Below are 21,984 nucleotides of genomic sequence, written 5' to 3' on the forward strand. Positions count from 1 at the left end.
TTTTTTTCCAAAATTAACACAAACACAAAAATTGATTTTTAAAGATTGTAAATTTTTTTTTAGGTTTGGGTTGACACATTTAGTTTTAGGGTATAGTTTTTAGGGATAGGATTTAGTATTTAGAATTTAAGGATTAATTTTTAGTATTAGAACTTTAATTCAACTATGTGGTATTTTTGGAAAAAAAATACATATTAGTGGTATTTTTGGAAAAAAAACTAAATTGTGGTATTTTTGGAATAAAAACCAATTTTAGTGGTATTTATGACAATTGCCAAAAAAAAAAGACTAATTAGAGAATTTGTTTAATTAATGTTAACTTTTTGGCTTAAGTAGAACTTCTTCGTTATTTAGTTTCGTCTTGTTACTCAATTTATGGATTTGTATAATGTGTTTGTAATCTATGTATCAAAATTCTATAAGAAAATATGTTTAAAAAAAATGAAATTAAGAATTGGTTTAGACGTTTAATAATGTTTACCTTGTTTTGGCTCTGTATACAAATATTGTTATTTTGGATAAGTAGATGTAAATTAATTTTAGAATATGGTCGTGNCTAACCGAGGGAAATCGAATGGCAATGGATCCTTTTGGATGGTTAGTATTAAAAAGGATTTATTTGATTCTTAGTTGATGATACATGGATGTACGGTAACTGGTATAAACCAAAACTAAATATATTGGCCGGGTTTTGTTGTGTTGGTTGTGGCTGCATGCAGGCTTTCAAATAAAGTTGAATGGATACTACTCTATATTCTTGCAAAGGACGAGGAAGGTTTCATTTCTAAAGAAGCTGTGAGAGGTTGCTTTGATGGAAGCTTTTTTGAATATTGTGCTAAAAAGAATAAAGAGAGAGCCAACTCTCGCAAACAAACTAAGAATTTGTTAAGCTTTTTGAAGAGAAGCATTGTGTTATTTAGCTTCGTCTTGTTACTCAATTTATGGATTTGTATAATGTGTTTGTAATCAAAGTTATAAATAAGAGAAGATGTTAAAAAAAAAAAGAGAAATTCCTTTTAATACCACTAAAAATGTTTTTTTCCAAAATTACCACATTTTAGTTTTTTTTCCAAAAATACCACAAATTTTTTTTTTCCAAAATTAACACAAACACAAAAATTGATTTTTAAAGATTGTAAATTTTTTTTTAGGTTTGGGTTGACACATTTAGTTTTAGGGTATAGTTTTTAGGGATAGGATTTAGTATTTAGAATTTAAGGATTAATTTTTAGTATTAGAACTTTAATTCAACTATGTGGTATTTTTGGAAAAAAAATACATATTAGTGGTATTTTTGGAAAAAAAACTAAATTGTGGTATTTTTGGAATAAAAACCAATTTTAGTGGTATTTATGACAATTGCCAAAAAAAAAAGACTAATTAGAGAATTTGTTTAATTAATGTTAACTTTTTGGCTTAAGTAGAACTTCTTCGTTATTTAGTTTCGTCTTGTTACTCAATTTATGGATTTGTATAATGTGTTTGTAATCTATGTATCAAAATTCTATAAGAAAATATGTTTAAAAAAAATGAAATTAAGAATTGGTTTAGACGTTTAATAATGTTTACCTTGTTTTGGCTCTGTATACAAATATTGTTATTTTGGATAAGTAGATGTAAATTAATTTTAGAATATGGTCGTGAGAAATTTGCTGAAATTAAGAATTTGTTTAGTAATAATGTTTCATGATTGAAACGCTTCATGGGCTATTATGGGCCTTAAAAGGCCCTTAGTTCAGGTTTGGGGTTTAAACCCTAATCCCTTCTTCTCCTTCATTTTTGCTTCTTCGATCAGACACCAGAAACCCTAGAGCTCGGAGCCGTCGAAAATGTCGAAGCGAGGTTTGTCTTTTCAGTTCCATCCATGCCTTCCTCTTTCGTATTTGTTACATTTTTTAGTTTCTCTTTTAAAAATGTTCCAAAGTTTGAACCTTTTTATCTCGATTTCTTCAATTGAAATCTACACAGATCTGATCTGTTCATCTACACAGCTCATTTACAACATATGACATAAAAAGTATTAATTTTTAATAATTTGAAAACGAAACTGGTAAAATGATTTAAGAGTTTTTGCTCTAATGGTGGTTGTTTTGATTTTAATTAGGACGTGGAGGAACGTCTGGTAACAAATTCAGGATGTCACTTGGTCTGCCAGTTGCAGCCACAGTGAACTGTGCAGACAACACTGGTGCTAAGAACCTTTACATCATCTCGGTTAAAGGTATCAAAGGTCGTCTCAATCGGTTACCTTCTGCTTGTGTTGGTGACATGGTTATGGCCACTGTCAAGAAAGGTAAGCCAGACCTCAGGAAAAAGGTTCTTCCTGCTGTCATTGTTAGGCAACGTAAGCCATGGCGCCGAAAGGACGGTGTTTTCATGTACTTTGAAGGTAACTTTTTCATTCACAATCTCTTGTGTTAAATTGAAACATGAGTTTCTTATGGTCATAAGATTGATACTGATTTTGATTCTTGGATGGTATGGTAGATAATGCGGGAGTGATTGTGAACCCTAAGGGAGAAATGAAAGGTATTAGTTTGTTTATTTGATCATTGCATTGTCAAAACACATATTGTCATTACTACATTGTTTCCTGAAACATGTTTTGGGTTTGTTTTTTCTGTATCTTAGGTTCTGCGATTACTGGACCCATTGGGAAAGAGTGTGCTGATCTCTGGCCAAGGATTGCTAGTGCTGCTAACGCCATTGTCTAAAGATCGTATCGTCACTTTTGCTGGTTATGTATCTGTCTTCAACGAAACTCGAAGTAGTTGATGTTCTTTTGGGTGTTTTAAGTAGAGACAAGAATCTTTTGTGAGCTTCAGACATATTTAAGTCCTGGTTTCTAAGAGATTTTTCTTTGTTTTTCCACTTTTCTTGTTTTACTTGTATGAAATCATTTGATCTGCTTTGACAAGTTAGGTCATGATTAAAATGGGTTTGATAGTTAATAAGTTCAAGGTAATTGGCAGAATAAACTCTATACAAAACCAGATTATCATAATTCTCAAAACCAGAAGTCAGGTTTAAACAGAAAGCCAAAAATTCACACAACCCTTTTTAAAACAATACCAAAGCCCACATATGATTCCAGTAAAGAAGAGAGACACTGATTTACTTTCTATAAAAAAATAGGTTTAAACAGAAAGCCAAAAATAAACACAAAAAATAATAATAATTAAATAACTACTTCTTTAGTAGAATTGTAGATATTATCAACTCAAACTCACTAAAACTATGAAGGCTGAGTTTTGCCTATCTTTGTGCAATCCTTTCTTTTGCTAGTTAAGCTTTTGTACACTTCTTTGACGACCATGGCCGGAGTCTCTGGCTTTGGCTATGAATGTATGCTAAAGCAATGGAAAAAGATTGCAAAACAGATATCTTCGCTTGATATTGAACGAAGTAGAGACCGTCTCGAACATTCATGATCCTTAATCCAGGACTTCCCTCCATCAATCCCTGATAATAACACAATAAATTGAGTCAACATGACCAGGATTGAGTTTGCCTCTAGTTAATCTATGATATATGGTTGAGAAAATGGTATATGGATCGTGACTGTTACCTCTGCGAAGAGCTCAAAAAGATTGCACTGGCCTTCATTTTGGTCTTTTCGTGTTTGGCCTTTAAGGACACTTAAGGGGCAACCCAAATCCCATCCAGAGCAATCACAGTATCCACCGGATTTCCACCTCTGAACTAAGCTTGACGGACCACCGTTTCTATTTCTCGGCCCTCCGTGAATCCCTGAAGGAATCATAACATCTATGCTTGTCGAATGCTTCACAGTTTTAGAAGCATCCTTGGTTCGAGCTAAGGGTGTTTTCTTGAGAAACTTCATGCCCCAGCCTCCAACTTTTTCGACTACTTCTTCTTCTTCTTCTTCTTCTTCTTCTTCTTCTTCTTCTTCCACGGGAAACTGTTCTCTCACAACAACAGCTGAGGTTTCAAGATTTGGTGGAAGGTCGTTATCTAGCAAACTTACAGGTTCAAGATCGTGGTCTGGTTCTTGAAATGGCTCCCAAGAACAAAAATCCGGTGTGGAGCTTGTTCTACTGAATCTAGAGATGCTTCTTTGCCTTGAAGTGCGTGTGGTGTTTTTGATCGCATCAACTACTTTCTTAGGCAATCCTCTGCTTTTCCTAATATCATTTTGGCACGGTAACTGCGGATTCCCACCACTGCTGAATAGAACAAACTGTCTCTCTACGGTTTTTTCATTCGTGGACGAGACAGAAATCAAAGTAGATACCTTTAGTTTACCAACCAAATGTTTCTGTTCAGATCCGCGGCCTTTCTTCATATGGATCAAATAAGAATAGTCTAGCGAACTACGGTCGAAACCCGACCCAACACTACTAGTGCTTAAGCTAGCTACATAGATCTCTTTTTGATCATCCAATGAGAAAACAAAATGAGGCGTCTTGTTGTCTTTCATAGTGAACTGAAGTGCTCCTTGAGAAACTGTTGAAGACGGTGACCAACAGGAAGAAGATTGATCAGAAGAAGATGAGCTCACTGAGTTTGTGCTGGACAAAGAGACTGTCTTTTTGGGCATGTAACCAGATTGATAACTCTGAAACTGCGAATCTTGTTCATTTATCTTCCTCACAACATCAAATGAAACCAACTTGTTTTCACCATGATCGTCTTGACTTGTCCTGCTACTGATATCATCACCATCTAATGCTTCGAGATCGTGTAACAAAGGCTTAGTAACCATATGTGTAACCCTCCTGCAACCTATGATTGCACGGCTAATCACTGGACTGCCTGAATCATCTACCAACGGAAGATCAAACACAAGACGAGCAGCATTTTCTTTGGGGATGACAGGTGAATCGAAGTGACTTGAAGAAAACCTCATCTTTGGTCCTACAAGATTCAAAGAAAGGCTGCAACTGGCTGACTTAAACGCACTGATGTGAATCAACTCGAGGCATCGTCGGAGATACTTCTCGTCTAATGACACCAGATGCCTTGGGATCTTGTAATCGAAGAAACTAGTGGCACGAGTAAACGAACCTTTGGGACCGTTTTTAACAATCTGTAACCACTTGCCGCTGTTTGAAACTACACTACATTGCTGCCTTTTCTGGCTCAACAAGGTTCCTGACTTCAATAAAACATTTTCACCAGGCGGATTCTCATCAATCCTCAGTGAATCTTCAAGCTCAGAATCATCCTTCTGAGAATCAGGACCAACACTCCCCATTGTTAGCTCGCAAACTTAAAACAGAAACCGAGAAAACCTTAATTCCCCATTCTATAATACGAAGTATAGGCAAGAACACTTCCAAATATCTGGAAGACAAACATGAACAAGAGTAGATGAGAGAATATAACACAATATTAGCAACAAGATTTTAGCTTAACTTAGCAACTCTGGTGGACACAAGACATATGTTTGGTACTACTATTGAAATTATGCAGGATACCAAAATGTACTATGAATCTACACTGTTTCAAACAAAAGCCGAATTTGATACAAAGCTAAATTTGCTGAAAAGTCAAGAGATTTTTTCTTCTTTTAAATTATACCTAATCTCTTACCTAAAAGCAACAAAAAGCTAAAAAAAAACGAAGAACCCTACACATATTGATAATCAAATAAAAGCTTGAATTTTTAGATGTGCCCCATTAAATTGAAACAGAGGAAAAAAGCTAAAACTTTGATTGGAGTTTGAAAGATACACTCGAGGATTAAGCCACCTAACTCAAGTAAACAGAGGAAATTTTACTCAGGATTAGACCTAGAAACTAAAAATTCTCTCTGTATCACTTCCTCTACCAAAGGCAATTCAGACCCACAAAGGTAGTGAATTATACATTAGACACCAAGAACAGATTCTAACCCAAAAAAAAAACGAATCTTTAAATCTTGTACCTAGATAGAAGAAGAAGTTATTAGATCGAAGAGTAATCTCCAATGGGTACCAAAAGAAACTTCAAGCAATCTCCTCCGCCAATTCTGGATAGCTGCGATCTTCTGTATCTATTTTAAGAGGAAACAGAGAAGAAAAAAAAAAAGCAAAATTTATCCTTCTAATAAGCAATTATGAGTTGTGGGGGAGTAAGAAGAAAGTGGGAAAAGCTTGGAAGCAAGAGTGTTTTTTTTTTGTTTCTGGGTTTCTAACGAGAGAGAGAGGAGAGAGATGGTGGTGGTGGTGGTATCACACAAAGGCACGTTAATGTCTGACTAGTAAGTAAGTACCAAATGGAGACGAAGAGAAAAAAAAGAAAGTCTTTTTGTGTGTGTGGGGTGACCTGACTATGGCCACTACTAAGGAAGGGGGCTTACGGACCCACTTCTTTGTGTTGTGTGTTTTTCTTTTTTTCTCTTCAAAGCTCGAGAGATTAGGGTTTTTGTTTAAAGTGTGGGGGGATTAAGGGGTAAGTGAGCTGGTGGGCACGATCGAGAGAGAGAGAGAGAGAGTGAAGCAAAAGGAAGATGGTGATGGCTACTTGTTTGGGCGATAAAGCAGGGAGAGAGGGAGGGAGTAAAGAACTTAATTGTTTCAGAATTAGTGCCCACATTTTCTTCTATTCCCTTTTCTATTTTCACTAATATTCTTCTTCCTTTTTCTCTATTATTTCTTTTTTCATCAAAAAAAAAACAAATATTTGATAATAACTTTATTTGAATTTCTTTTTTTCAAATTATTGATTTTTTTGTTGTTGTTGTGATATTTATCATATGGATAATAATTATAGTGGATCAAAACAAATTAGTCCACCGGTTATTCATTCATACGACCATTAGGTTAGGTTTTGATTTTGACGTTTTATATGTAGTGTGGATACACATTTTTAAAAAGAAAAAATTGCTAAGACATTTACTAACAAGATTAGCAGATCTTTTGAAAATTTTGGGTGTCTAATGTTTTGGATATTAAAAGAAATTGAGATTATTTTTACTACTAGTCCACCGTTATTTACTTATTTACCAAGACGTGATCGAGTTAACCTCATCATTCGTATATTGTTCTTTACAAAAAACCATTATAGCTTTCTATTTATTTTGTATATTTATCTTTTCTTTCCTATATAGTTATATTTTTATTATCAGGTATATTTTCTTTCCTAAATAGTTATATTTTCTTTCCGATTTTAGGTATAGATAAAAGGACAGAAATTTAGTTGCGCATTAAAATTATGAAATTTATTAAATTTCAAGCATAGTATATTAATTTCAACAAAGTTCCTAAATTCTCTAGTTAGTTTTGTAATTTGAGTATTGTTAAATTTTGAGAAATAAGTAGTATAAACAGTTAAGAACAACATCATTGAGAAAATAAGAGGTTTCTGAATTGTATGCTTGCGTGATAAAAACGATAGTCGTTAAAAATTTAGTTTTTGAGTGACTTATTAGAAAATGGTCGACTTCCAATATAGGTATACAATAATGGAAACTTAAATTATCATATTTTTTTGGGAGATTATAAAACAAACCCTACGATACATATTTTGCCTTTTTTTTAATAAATGATTAAACAATTGGAAATTTGGAGGCTTTAGAACATATGTTGATATTTAATGTACGAATAGTGAGAATCTAATGGACCAACCAACAAAATTACAAAACTAGTTTGTCTCATTCCAGACCGTGAGCTTGCTGCACATGATTGACTCGACCATTTTGTTGCTTCTTTACTTGCATTTTGCGTATTTTATTTAAATTTCAAAATTCAAATACGTGAAATCCTGATATATATAATAATGTAGTCAAGTTTTAGTTCCACTACATATATGTGTATTATTCCTCTTGAAGATCGTAAATGTCAGTTCAATTATTCATCTAGAAGATTACTGTATATGTTAATAACTATGAATTTAATTATTCGTGTTAATTCAGTCGACCTACCGACTACCGTATTATAAAACTGATGCTTCTTGTACAAACTAGGATTCTCCCCCACCAAATCCGGTCCTTATGTTTTTTGCACTAGCCGTGTTAATCTGTTAAAAAAAGAATGTGAAGCATCAAACATATATAGTTTATGTTTTTTCATGCATGTGATTTAGTCTTATTTCTTGGATTTATATAGTTCGTAAATTTGCCTTGTCTTAAATCATACTTATTGACATTATTATTAATTTGTAACACACGTGTAGATGTCATGGAAAATAAGTTAGAAAATAGATAGGAAGTTGATAAGATTGTGTCGTGATCAAGCATGTGTAAGTCTATTTTCTATAGATCAAGATCGGATGTTAATTATCAAAAGACTAATTATTGGCGTCGTGAATTTTATAATTCATTGGACTATTAGGAACAATTAAACGATAAATTAAGGAACCAAAACAGTAGTGAAATCACTTTGCTTTCACACACAGATAAATACATTTTTATGGCCGTAATTTTAGAAAACTGTATTTATCGTGTTTATAAGTCAAATGGCATAGTTTCAACTCTTCAATATATGGTGGCCTTTCATAGAATAAAAATCACAGATTTCATAGATTTTGATAGTGGCCTGTCAAAGAGGTCAATATCATAATTCACCTCTAAGTCAAAATCACTATATTTTAATCTTTGCCTTTTAGACGTTTGGTTCGAAATTATTGACTTAGTCGCCATCTATATTTTAACAGTCTTCGGTTAAAACTTAGAAGTCTATTTTAGCATATTGGTTTCCCTTTTCAGAAATCGAAAAAAAAAAATCAACCATTGGGAAACTATGGCACGATCACCATTTATGCGCATGTATCGAGTCGTCGTCAATCGTTTGAGCTTTTAGACCTATTCTTAAATGGTGTAGCTACAAAGGAGGCCTTAATTAAATAATTGATCTTTAACACTATTGTTGGTCCAGTTCAACATATCGTTACAAACAAAGCCCAATAACTGCATCTTTTACTTTTTGAATATGACAATCAAACATGCCTATGTATCGTGCTTATACAATCAAGAATGAGTTTAGGTCTAAATATGACAATATGTACGTAGACTGTGAAAGGAGCAAGAGAATAACTCAACTGATTATATATAGTGTTCACAGGTGATCAAAATACAACCCAACTATCAAAATACAAGACATCATATATCAAATTATATATGTGTAACATACTGTATCTACAAAATTTTGGAAAATTCTATGTTACATTATTAAAACCTTACTCTCGCTACTGTTTTATTTAACCAAACCTGCCTAAACCCCATTTATTCATTATCTTTATTTTATTTTGCTTAGATTGTTTTTTTTTTTTATTTGACAGAGGGGCATGACAAAACTAAATAGACAAGTTATAACTCTATAGAAATACGATTTATATAACTATATAAGACTATAAGATTCATGTTTATAAACATGAATCTTTGTGGTGTGGCTCTTGGAGCTCAAATCCAAGATTGAATTGGGTAATTGAACTTGAAGGAGTTGGCTCCACTAATGTGTGCAAAAATGTCTGAAGAATCTACAAATTGTTCCTCATCCTTCACTCCCATCTGTAAACCAAAATCTGTTTTGTTAGACCTGACATTCCAGTTCGACCTAAATTCATATAAATCGAGTTAAAATAACTTGGTTTTACTTACATCGTCTTCATCTTCATCATCATGATGGCTTGAAGAAGCTTGTCTACTTGGTTCACCAAACTCATCATTCTTTGCAAATCTTCCTCTAACTCTTGGTCGACTATCTGCCAATGTTTTCCTACATGCATACTACAAACAAAAACAACAAAAATCATTGAAAACAACATAACCAAANATTAAAACCTTACTCTCGCTACTGTTTTATTTAACCAAACCTGCCTAAACCCCATTTATTCATTATCTTTATTTTATTTTGCTTAGATTGTTTTTTTTTTTTATTTGACAGAGGGGCATGACAAAACTAAATAGACAAGTTATAACTCTATAGAAATACGATTTATATAACTATATAAGACTATAAGATTCATGTTTATAAACATGAATCTTTGTGGTGTGGCTCTTGGAGCTCAAATCCAAGATTGAATTGGGTAATTGAACTTGAAGGAGTTGGCTCCACTAATGTGTGCAAAAATGTCTGAAGAATCTACAAATTGTTCCTCATCCTTCACTCCCATCTGTAAACCAAAATCTGTTTTGTTAGACCTGACATTCCAGTTCGACCTAAATTCATATAAATCGAGTTAAAATAACTTGGTTTTACTTACATCGTCTTCATCTTCATCATCATGATGGCTTGAAGAAGCTTGTCTACTTGGTTCACCAAACTCATCATTCTTTGCAAATCTTCCTCTAACTCTTGGTCGACTATCTGCCAATGTTTTCCTACATGCATACTACAAACAAAAACAACAAAAATCATTGAAAACAACATAACCAAAGGTTTAATCCGGTTTGGTTTGATAAAAATCGAACCTTAATTTTCTTGTTAAAATTCCTTTCGTTCCTCTTCTTCATATACCTACGAATCTTCTCTTTCTTTTGCTCAGGGGAGAGTTTCCCAACTTTGCTCAACGTTGAATCTTCTAAACCATTAATCTCAACCGGTCCTAATGCTGAATTAGTTTGAGGCGCCATCAAGTGGCTCTGGCTCTCGACGCCACCAACACCAAGTGCCTTCTTTAACAAAAGTAAACTGGTTAGCATAACATCAAAATACCAAACCGGTCATGTGCCTTCATAACCAAACCAGAAGAAATCTTATTAGCTCCTTGAAGATAAACCAAACGTAAACCGGATAATATTTGTACAAAAAAAACCCAATACCTGGAGATCTTCTGGATTAAAGATACGTTTGATGGAATCAGGACAGAATAAACCACCATTATCAGCTTGAAAGTCCATGAATGGATCATGTGGCTTATTGGTTTCGGATCCCACATGATTATTCCCGGGAAGTAAACCAAGATTACTTTCAGCACATAATAAACCGGTGCTCATATACGCCGGTAAACCGGAGGTACGGAAGAAAGAGTAAGAAGGGTTCAAGCCATGATTGTAACTTGGGACTGAAGAAAGACAATCTTCTTCGAAAACCCCTGATTGTAAAGGAGAAGGAGCTAGAGAGGAAACCGCTGGTAGAGACAGAGGGTCTCCAGAGAATGAAATGTTAGGAGGCTGGTGAGTAACTTGGAGTCCTGAAGAGAAATCAAACTGGTCTTGGCTCGTTGCCGTAAGGAGTTGATCGATGACTGGATATTGCAGTGAAGATGATGAGAAATCGATTGAAGCCGTTATGTCGTTTTCGAAATCTTCTTGTGAGTCAAAGATTATGGAAAGATCCGTGTTGTTGTTGTCATCTTCTTCGTCTTGAAGTTCTGTGTTCTTGTTGTTGTTGTTGTTACTGTTCTCAGTTGTTGTGGTTGTGTTAGTGTTTGAATGGAAGCTTCCGGATTTCTCAAGAATGTTTGAAGTAGAAGTGACTTCAGAGGTTTGATTGAAGGTTTCTTGAAAGAGTTGTGGATCGCAGAAATCGAAGATTTGAGCACTAAGAGGGCTCGTGATATCATCCTGATGATATATAGAACAAAGAAACGTTAATTAGATCCAAAAGATTATATCGAGCAGAGAAAGTAGTAAATGATCAAGAAAGACATTACTTTAAAGCCAAGCATCAAAAGAAGAGAACAGAGGTTAAATTTGCGTGAGTCACAAGAAAAAGTAACGGGTGAGATCCTTAAGTAGTTACAAGGTTGGTTTTTAAGGCAGATTTATAAATATGCTCGAGTAAATCTGTTTTTCTCGTGGCTTAATTATCTATAGAGAATCTATAAGATGTTTTTATTCTGTTTTTAGACATCAAAACACTCCAAGATTTTCGTGTCTTGATCAAATCCAATGTTTTTTTCTCTTTGGTTTCTAATTTCTGTTTAGGAGAATGTTGGTAAAGAGAGATTAAATGCATCTGTTCTTTCATGTGACATGTTAACAAGAAGTTGGAATAGCTAAAAAAGAAAAAGTAAAGAAGAGTGGTTTCTATAAAAGGAAAGTTTTCTGATTCTGGTATTTCTTTTTCGTATTGACAAGAAAAATTGAAATTGCCTGGTATGAACCAACATCTAGATTTTTATCCCACAAAGAAAAAGTAAAGGGCACTTCATTAAATATCAGAACATGTAAGAAACCTTCATCATGATCATCATCATATAACACATCACAATGCTCCTAGTGAAAATTCACATAATGTGTCTTTCTATTTGCATCAAACAATACAAAATATATCCCAAGGTGACCAGAGTTTTACGTTTGATGAAAATTAAATCTACACTTCGATAGGATAGAAATAGTGAAATGATTACTGTTGCTTTGTAGAACACTTTTCAAGATCATGCATGTGACGATTTTCTATTGGCTTATAGGTACCAATCGTAGGCGAAGAATGGGAACTATATATGATAATGATAATGTTCAAAAACTGGATTCGAAAGATAAATTTTAGTGTGTAGAGAATCACACCAAAAAATAAGAAAAGCTGAAAGGGAATGAAGCAATTTAAAAAGAGATCAAATGGAATATAAGGAGAAGAAAATGACGTTTCACAAAAAGAAAAAAGAAAAAAAAAACTAACTAATTGAAATTGTATATGATTGTCCAAAGCAAAGGCCTAATAAAATTACACAGTTTATAAGATTAGACTCGAGTTTTATATGATCTACGCAACAAATGCATGCATATAAATGAATAAAACCAAGAATGAGAAGAAAATTACGATGGAAAGCTGATCGTGAGACGAGATCACGTCTTGCAACATGTTTAATGCGAAGATTTTCTGGGAAAAAGAAAAGAAAATTCCCCAGAAAAATCGAATTATTGCAAGAAAATTAAAGAACGAGGAGGCTTCACGGATATTGCTTTGTGGAACAATGTTGGAATGACTGATGATGTATGAACAAGAAACTGATCCATCGAAGATATTCAAAATATTGGAAAAAAAGAGAGAAAGAAATCAACAAAAACCGAAAAAACAAACAAACAGAGAGATGATTGAATTAAAACAGAACAGTAAGGTTTTTCTGTTTGGACAGAGAAGAAATGAAAATTTCTTAATTACAGTTTCTCTGGAGAACAAAAAGAAAAAACAAAAACAAAAAGAAGAGGTTATGGGAGTTTCACGTAACCATCATACATATATATATACTTATTGCTTAATGTGTATGTATGCATTTGTATATTTCTACACAGAACATATATATATATAAACTTATGCACTTGAATGTTACATGCGATGACCTCGAATTCTCCACTTCTAGTGACGTGGTACTGCCACGTAGTATAATGGTGCTGATGTGGACAATTGCTTTCACATTAGGAGTGACCCGTCAATGAGTTTGACCCAGTTCTTGATGCGTGGATTTTGACGTGTTTGACTGAAATTTTTTCTTAATTAAGCCCCTATATTCGTGGAATTAGTTTTTCTATTTTTTTTTTTAGATATATACTATTTTTTCTTTATCTTGTATTTTCGTTTGCTAATTTTATTGACTTCCCTTGTGATTTTTGCGCAAAGGGAGTGGAAAAGATTTCGACCAGGTCAGTCAAATATCGAAAAATATGAGTGGAAATTAAAGATATCTAGTAAAGGATAAAATGTCTTTGGACAATAAGCATATTTGCCGTAAGAGAAATAATATTTATAAAAATCAGATAAAATTCGAAAACAATGTTTAACCAACTTCGAACTTTGATTCTTTTTTCATGTGAAAATGAATTCATGTACGAAAAATTCTGTGATTGTGACATTTTTTGAGCATGTATAGGGGTCAATGCTTGGTACCTTTAAGATATAAGTCATTCCCTCTCATCCTTTGAGATTTCACTTTCCTACACTTTTGTTATTCTAGTAACCATAAGGTCCATAACAGAATAAAATATGAGAAGATATATATATATATATATATATATATAGACTAGAGGCTATATATATATATCTAGACTAGAGGCTATATATATCTTCGATCTTATTTATCGGTACCATTAAATATATGAATCGTGTTATCCATCAACACTGTACATTACGTACGAGTACGTGGTTTATTTCACATTTGTAATTGTGTTGCCGATCCAACCAAAACATCATTTTAGTGTCTTTGGGAGTGTTCAAGGATTTTTACCTATACTATTCTAGATTTTGAGTGTATTTTGCATTTCACTTTGTAAACATGTTATTTATAACAAGAAATATATCTTATCTTTTTATTTGTTCTAATCATGAGAGATCAACATCGTCTATCAGTATCTTATTTTGGTCACAAAAGTCTTTCTAGCATTTAAAAATCATTGTCATGAGTCTATCTAGTTACTCTCAAGTCGTCGGCACAATTTTAACGTTGTCATATATGCGATATTAACGGAATGTTACGAGCTTAAACTACACAACTATACATGTACGTATGAGCGGTTAAGACAAATTTAAGGAATATTTTTTCTAATTTGGGATCACGAGAATCGCAATAATTAAATTGTTTATAGAGAGAAGTAAACGAAGAGAAGATAAAAAAAATGGAACAGCTTACTATCAAAGCTGATTTGATGAATAATGAATTGATACTTTGAAGATATGACTATCTTCGTCTAAAGTCTGATCCAATATATGCACACGCATTATCCAAATAGAAAGCGACCACCACTTCCACAAGAAAGATATCAGCTAGGCTAGCTATGTTAAGTATATCATCTCAAATGTTTTTACGTACGTATAACTTAACACTATAAGCAAATAGCAAATGTCATACGTATTTGAACTATAGTATATATGTCATTATTACTTCAAACTACTTTAATTTTGTTTTTGTATGATTATTTAGAAAATCAAAATGAATAATCTTGAATTTCATCAAGGTTTGAATATGTATAATACATTTTCTTCATAAATCTTTTTTTTTTTTTTGTGAGAAAATGTATTTGTATGAGAGTTCGCTTTCATCTTTGGGTCCTAAGAATATAACTTTTATGAAATTAGAAAGGACACATCTATCGTGCTCAAAATGGTACCCGCATCGTCCTATCTTTAGACATCGAAACTAAATTCATATACAAAATGGAAAAAAATACTTTTTTATATTTTGACCTTTAAGTATATATTTATGCTTAGCTTGCTTTACATTATATATATATATATATATAGCCCGTGGATGTGAAGGTACCGAGGTAGCATTTGAATTCATAGCAATATATACCAAACCGATCAACCATATATATCTCTTATTGTCAATGAAATGTACAAACATATATATCCCTTATAGTTCATAACATATATATTTATATATGACCTATTTTATCAGATATTTGAGTTTTATTTGTAGTAAGAAAATGTTGTTATTGGTGAGTATATTGTATATATAGTATTTTGGTAGATATAAATTAGATAGGAGATATATGACTGCTAAAAACGAAAAAACTGAACTTATCCTCATTGATCAATGTTTTATGCTCGTTTAGATTCTTCCCTCCGGCAACTTGAAGCTCTTGTTCCATATACAGTGACATGATCACAACAAAAATGAGTTTGTTTCATAACCACACATTACTTCTAAAAGCACAATATATATGTAAAATGATATTTTTTTACTAATTAGAAGAAAGTTTCTAACAAATTTCTTTATAATAATTACCTCTTGATAAAGTTAATATACCCCGTTAAATGGGATAAAGCTAGAGAATAATGCATATCAATATAGTGTGTGATTTGTCCACGAGACTCATACTCGCACCTTTTAGTAGGTTGGTAATGCTTCTTTTCCTTATCAATATAATTTCGTTTCGATGATGTTTTATTTTATAAATCAATTAGTATTTTGGTAATGATTTTTTTTCTTTTACTTCTTTATTATGTATATATTTTCTTATGAACTCAAAGACAGAAATAATCTTTTAAAAATATAATAATCATTTTTTTTTAATCTCACAGTTTTTATTTTTATTAAACCCATCTAGCTAACATCTAAGATTTATAAATTAAAAACTCCAATATACAGTATAACTTCTATAAATTAATACGTAACATATTAATACTTTGATAAATCAATAGATGTTTTCCCCTTAATTTAGATAATAACGAGATTAATAAAATATAATAGTTCCATTAATTTTTAGAGATTTTACTGTACAGAGTATGTATATACTGTGTGGATTTAAACAGTAGTTAAACGTCGTCGTTTTGATGTTATATCCAGACCGACTTAGATCGAAATAAAAGCCCAAATATAAAAGAGGGATGTCAAAAAGGCCCAAACCCCTAGTAACAAACTGAAGAAGAGTGTTGAGCTTCTTTTCTCTCTCTCTCCAACTATTTTCCCGGCTTCCGCGATTTTGCTTTGTAGCGCCGGACCGGAGAAGATAAAACCCTAGCTAGCTCCGCCCCACTTCAGAGGGAGTTCTACTACATCCACCTGATTTTTCGTACTTCGTCGTATTACTCCTTCTCTCTACGATGAACTGTGCAAGTAAAGCTTTTATTCGCCTCTCTCTCTCTCTTTTTCTGTCTCAATATGCCGATTTAGGGTTTTCTTGTAATTGATTTTTGTGGCGGCACTGTATTCTTGCAGTTTCCGGAGAAGTTCCCGCGGAGCCAGTGGTTTCGACGAAGTCTGGTCTGCTCTTCGAGAAACGATTAATCGAAAGGCATATATCGGTAAGCTCGGATTCTGAAACTGTCGATTTCTAAACTTGCCTCGTTTCCTGTTCTCACCGGAAGATTTCTAGCAATTTGTGTGATGTTCGGTTGGTTTATTACTCAGTTAGCAGTGTGTAAACTTTGAGAATTTCGGTGAATTTGCACTTTTGGGGATTAGTAGTGAGATTCGGATTTTATTTCATCTTGTTTTCTCTTAGATTTATCAATTCACCTGGTTATATACTCTTTCGAGAACTTACAAGATTCTTAATCAATCATAGATTCTGTACCTTTAAGTTTCTGGATGTGTGTATCTCTCAAACTATATATCTCCAGTGGGAGCTCTTTTAGATTATCATTCCACCTTGTAATGCTTTCTTATAAGTTCTTTTCCCACTGTAGGATTATGGGAAGTGCCCGGTTACTGGTGAACCTCTTACCATTGATGACATTGTTCCCATCAAAACTGGGGAGGTAGTATAATTTCTTTAAATAATCTGATGCTGAGAACTGTTGGCGAAAATTTGTTTAAGCTGTTTTAATTTTGTTTGATCATTGTGAAGATCATAAAGCCGAAAACATTGCAGACAGCTAGCATCCCTGGAATGCTCGGAACGTTTCAGAATGTAAGCTTCTGATAGTTTTGCAGCTTTGTTCTGACCTTTTCTCTTGGCTTTTTACTTGTTTTTTTTATGGGAGGGTCACTATGAAAATATGTCCCTGTTTCTCTTATTGGTCATGTAGAGTTTGGTTGTTCGACTTAGAATAATTTTTCCAAGGTTAATTATTGAAATTGTACAAGATCTTGTTAACTGAACATATTGGCATCTACTCTTTAGCACAGTTATTACGCTGATCATTTGGTCGTTTTCTCTGTGTTAGTCAAGAGAAGTTATTCGTTAGTTACGTTGATTTATACAAAAGTAATTGCGTGAGAAGTTTCTTGTTTTTGCACTTCTAGGAATGGGACGGTTTGATGCTATCAAATTATGCGCTGGAACAACAACTACATACTGCAAGGCAAGAGCTAAGTCATGCCTTGTATCAGGTAATTTTGGTTTTGTGTTTGTGCCACCACTTTATGATTTCCATGGTCAATTAATTTACCCTTATTTTATTATTCTTCATCCATTTGGTCTATTCATGTGATAAATTTTACCCTCTGTTTGCAGCATGATTCTGCCTGTCGTGTGATTGCTAGACTTAAGAAAGAAAGAGACGAAGCACGCCAATTGCTTGCAGAAGTTGAAAGACATATTCCTGCGGCCCCTGAAGCTGTGACAGCTAATGCTACTCTAAGTAATGGTAAACGAGGTATGATTGTACAACTTTATACTCTAAACTGTTTTGGCTAGTTAGTTATCCCTCTTGTAACATGCTACTATGCTCGTTTGTTGTATAATAGCTGCAGGTGATGAAGACTTGGGTTCTGATGCGAAGAAATTGTGTCCTGGAATTTCAGCTGAAATTATCACGGAATTGACTGATTGTAATGCTGCTCTTTCTCAGAAGCGCAAAAAGCGACAGGTACTGCATATAGATTCTCATTTATTTTTGAACAGCATTTGAAAGTCAAGACTTGACGACTTGCTTCTTTTGTTTATTCCTTTCTTGTTTATGGAAGTCAAATGTGGTAGTTGAGGCTTATGATTTATCTTACTCAAAATATATATATTTAGATACTAGGATGCGTTTAAAACTTAACAGGAAAACATTGCTGCCTCCTGCCTGGTTTTGTGTTTTTTTTTCTTGCGTTGGTTCCTGCTGTCTTGATAGTTTTATCATTTTTCTTGTAGATTCCTCAAACATTGGCTTCAATAGATGCTTTGGAGAAGTTCACTCAGCTATCAAGCCACCCACTTCACAAGACCAACAAACCAGGCATTTGTTCGATGGACATTCTACATTCTAAGGTTTCTCATCGAACGTTTTCTTATTACATCACTTAATACTTATTATCCTCTGTTTTTGGAAGACACTGCCATAGCATGTGATAGCCGACTGGCAAACGTCTATGTATAAATTATTTGTATACAGCCATGAGTCCCTGGTTGGGGAATGGTCATATCATTGTTCTGTCTTTTTTGCATAATATTTTTATTTGCCTCCTACATACCAATACGCTGTGTATGATTACAAACAGTGATTCTTTGCATTCCTTTGATATTCCCCTACATTATTTCTGGTGTAAAAGTTTACCTCTCAGTAATCTTAATTTGGTAACCAGGATGTTATTGCTACTGGAGGAGTTGATGCAACTGCTGTTCTCTTTGATCGTCCTTCTGGACAAATCCTGTCAACACTGACTGGTCACTCGAAGAAGGTTTCTAACTTTTTTGCCTTAGATTTTTGTTTTACCTTTTCATGTAGCTCGATGCTTAATATGTGTTGACCCTTTTAATAGGTTACAAGCGTAAAATTTGTTGGTGACGCTGATCTTGTTTTGACTGCTTCTGCTGACAAGGTAATTCAATATACGTTTACAAACTTTATATCCGTAGTATCAATTTTTTATGAATAGTGCCTGGTCATTAGTTCTGTAGGAAATTTTGTAATCCCACGTTGTGTATTGCCTTTGTTTTGAATAGTGGTAGCTGGCAGATACATTTGTTTATTTGAAGTGAAAAGATAACTAGTAGCCATGAGATCTTGTCTTATTCTGTAGATGTCATAAATTCATAATGCTATCTTTGAAAAACTTTGGTTCACTGCGAGTTATGAATGACGTTTTGATCACTCATACCATAAACCTTTGCGATTTGTTGGAGACTCTGTTTTTCTCAGAGGATATTACATCACCAATTGTTTGGTAGGTATATATATTACTAAATTAGTGACTGACCTGCAGACAGTCCGTATCTGGCGGGATTCTGGGGATGGAAATTATGCTTGTGGGCACACGTTGAATGATCACTCCGCAGAGGTAAGGATGAGTTTGAAGAACTCTCATAGTCCGTTGCACTTTCCTTATTCATATAATTTTTGTTTACTTTAGGCAATGATGCTATTTTCAGGTTCAAGCTGTAACTGTGCACCCCACAAATAAATACTTGGTGTCGGCATCTCTTGATAGTACATGGTGCTTCTACGATCTGTCCTCTGGCTTATGCCTTTCAAAGGTTCCTAAACCCTTCAAAAATTAACTATTACCTGTCTTCTTTTCTAGCTTTGCCTGTATGATATATCACAGAAATAATTATTTATATCCACTAGAAACACAGTCGTCATAGGCACTGTCATATGAGCTAATCCTTAGGTCATTGTATGTTTAGAGTACACACTGATATGAGCCATTTTATATTTCTTGTGTTCTTTCAGGTATCAGAATCGGATAATTCACAGAAGGTGGGTTACACGGCTGCTGCATTCCATCCCGATGGTCTCATTCTCGGAACTGGTACTTCTCAGTCTGTTGTTAAGATTTGGGATGTTAAAAGTCAGGTACAAACTCTGCCCTTCCAGCCTATATTGCCTCTTAAAATCACTAATTACGTACAGTGTTCGTCATTATAATTTCATTTTTGTGTTAAATAATAGGCAAATGTGGCTAAGTTTGATGGACACACCGGGGAAGTGACGGCTATATCTTTCTCAGAAAATGGTTATTTCCTCGCGGTAAGTACTTTGAACAACTAGGGGAAGTGAGAGTACTACTACAGTTCTGCTTACTTGAATGATTTTCTTTTTGTTTTGGGAATGGGTAGACTGCTGCGGAGGATGGTGTGAGGTTGTGGGACCTGCGCAAGTTGAGGAACTTCAAGTCATTTTTATCTGCAGATGCAAACTCTGGTATAAAACTACCGTATCCGCTACAGTCGTTTTGTTGATAAAGAAATCTTCATGTATAAGATAGCTTGAGTAAAGATANCACAGAAATAATTATTTATATCCACTAGAAACACAGTCGTCATAGGCACTGTCATATGAGCTAATCCTTAGGTCATTGTATGTTTAGAGTACACACTGATATGAGCCATTTTATATTTCTTGTGTTCTTTCAGGTATCAGAATCGGATAATTCACAGAAGGTGGGTTACACGGCTGCTGCATTCCATCCCGATGGTCTCATTCTCGGAACTGGTACTTCTCAGTCTGTTGTTAAGATTTGGGATGTTAAAAGTCAGGTACAAACTCTGCCCTTCCAGCCTATATTGCCTCTTAAAATCACTAATTACGTACAGTGTTCGTCATTATAATTTCATTTTTGTGTTAAATAATAGGCAAATGTGGCTAAGTTTGATGGACACACCGGGGAAGTGACGGCTATATCTTTCTCAGAAAATGGTTATTTCCTCGCGGTAAGTACTTTGAACAACTAGGGGAAGTGAGAGTACTACTACAGTTCTGCTTACTTGAATGATTTTCTTTTTGTTTTGGGAATGGGTAGACTGCTGCGGAGGATGGTGTGAGGTTGTGGGACCTGCGCAAGTTGAGGAACTTCAAGTCATTTTTATCTGCAGATGCAAACTCTGGTATAAAACTACCGTATCCGCTACAGTCGTTTTGTTGATAAAGAAATCTTCATGTATAAGATAGCTTGAGTAAAGATAACTTTTTCTTTTGTGCAGTGGAGTTTGACCCTAGCGGATCTTATCTCGGTATTGCTGCATCAGATATCAGGTGAATACACGTTTGAGAAAAGTTGATCAAAGCATCGAAGCTCAGTTTAAGAAAATATTAAGAGACCAAGCTCGATAACCTGCATGTTGGATATATCTAATCCAGAAAAATGTAATTTGTGTTGTGGCTGCAGATTGTACCAGACGGCAAGTGTGAAAGCAGAATGGAACCTTATCAAGACACTCCCAGATCTCTCCGGCACTGGTAAAATCCTTTACCAAATTCCTTTAATGGTCATATAGCGGTAGTGTTCCTAATTCCAGAATCCTTATGCTTGCAGGTAAAGCTACGTGTGTGAAGTTTGGTTCAGATGCACAATACGTTGCAGTTGGTTCGATGGACCGTAACCTACGGATATTTGGTCTTCCTGGTAACGAAAAAGTCAATGCCGATGACGATTCTGCGCAAGACCAGTGAAGAATCCATAAAAACCAATTCAACAAATTCCAAATGTTCATCTCCGTCCGGGTTCCGTCTAATCTCTCAAGTTCTGTTGTATCTTACAGTATTTTCAGCCATAGGGAGAATTTTTACGGTNTTAAATAATAGGCAAATGTGGCTAAGTTTGATGGACACACCGGGGAAGTGACGGCTATATCTTTCTCAGAAAATGGTTATTTCCTCGCGGTAAGTACTTTGAACAACTAGGGGAAGTGAGAGTACTACTACAGTTCTGCTTACTTGAATGATTTTCTTTTTGTTTTGGGAATGGGTAGACTGCTGCGGAGGATGGTGTGAGGTTGTGGGACCTGCGCAAGTTGAGGAACTTCAAGTCATTTTTATCTGCAGATGCAAACTCTGGTATAAAACTACC

The 21,984-nt window shown here is 34.3% G+C and overlaps 4 protein-coding genes and 1 pseudogene across 7 annotated transcripts in view; 3 read left to right on the forward strand and 2 right to left on the reverse strand.

Annotated features, from left to right (window-relative positions):
* LOC104749531 overlaps positions 1–977 on the forward strand; it is a 4,751-nt pseudogene extending 3,774 nt beyond the window's left edge.
* LOC104749532 (60S ribosomal protein L23) lies at positions 1,756–2,917 on the forward strand. Its single transcript, XM_010471182.2, has 4 exons — positions 1,756–1,842; positions 2,105–2,389; positions 2,488–2,529; positions 2,632–2,917. Exons 1-4 carry the CDS (start codon positions 1,830–1,832, stop codon positions 2,712–2,714), a joined length of 423 nt encoding a protein of 140 aa, XP_010469484.1. The 5' UTR covers positions 1,756–1,829; the 3' UTR covers positions 2,715–2,917.
* LOC104749534 lies at positions 3,068–6,428 on the reverse strand. Its single transcript, XM_010471183.2, has 3 exons — positions 5,891–6,428; positions 3,569–5,307; positions 3,068–3,462 (listed from the first exon to the last, which is right to left on the reverse strand). The coding sequence occupies exons 2-3, from the start codon at positions 5,216–5,218 to the stop codon at positions 3,286–3,288; spliced, it is 1,827 nt and encodes a 608-aa protein (XP_010469485.1). The 5' UTR covers positions 5,219–5,307; positions 5,891–6,428; the 3' UTR covers positions 3,068–3,285.
* On the reverse strand, positions 8,989–13,042 carry LOC104749536 (two-component response regulator-like APRR7). 4 transcript variants are annotated; one of them, XM_010471184.2, is made up of 6 exons: positions 12,648–13,042; positions 10,706–11,449; positions 10,355–10,558; positions 10,147–10,275; positions 9,725–10,056; positions 8,989–9,119 (listed from the first exon to the last, which is right to left on the reverse strand). In XM_010471184.2, the coding sequence occupies exons 1-5, from the start codon at positions 12,687–12,689 to the stop codon at positions 9,949–9,951; spliced, it is 1,227 nt and encodes a 408-aa protein (XP_010469486.1). In that variant the 5' UTR covers positions 12,690–13,042; the 3' UTR covers positions 8,989–9,119; positions 9,725–9,948. The 4 variants fall into 4 exon arrangements, with proteins under 4 accessions (XP_010469486.1, XP_010469487.1, XP_010469489.1 ...); XM_010471185.2 differs by having other exon boundaries at positions 10,355–10,555; positions 12,648–13,041; XM_010471187.2 differs by lacking the exon at positions 12,648–13,042 and adding an exon at positions 11,539–12,078.
* Positions 16,183–21,984, forward strand: part of LOC104786239 (pre-mRNA-processing factor 19 homolog 2) — a gene marked incomplete in the record, with an annotated part of 7,727 nt that continues 1,925 nt past the window's right edge. Inside the window, 18 exon segments of the mRNA XM_010471188.2 lie at positions 16,183–16,380; positions 16,483–16,568; positions 16,953–17,024; positions 17,114–17,176; positions 17,512–17,598; positions 17,723–17,864; positions 17,956–18,077; positions 18,347–18,463; positions 18,778–18,873; positions 18,955–19,014; positions 19,399–19,473; positions 19,565–19,669; positions 19,869–19,991; positions 20,088–20,165; positions 20,255–20,339; positions 21,119–21,170; positions 21,304–21,374; positions 21,451–21,551. Coding sequence (XP_010469490.2) covers positions 16,368–16,380; positions 16,483–16,568; positions 16,953–17,024; positions 17,114–17,176; positions 17,512–17,598; positions 17,723–17,864; positions 17,956–18,077; positions 18,347–18,463; positions 18,778–18,873; positions 18,955–19,014; positions 19,399–19,473; positions 19,565–19,669; positions 19,869–19,991; positions 20,088–20,165; positions 20,255–20,339; positions 21,119–21,170; positions 21,304–21,374; positions 21,451–21,551 — 1,548 coding nt within the window.

Source organism: Camelina sativa, chromosome 16 (genome assembly GCF_000633955.1).
Source record: "Camelina sativa cultivar DH55 chromosome 16, Cs, whole genome shotgun sequence".
Classification (NCBI taxonomy): Eukaryota; Viridiplantae; Streptophyta; class Magnoliopsida; order Brassicales; family Brassicaceae; genus Camelina; species Camelina sativa.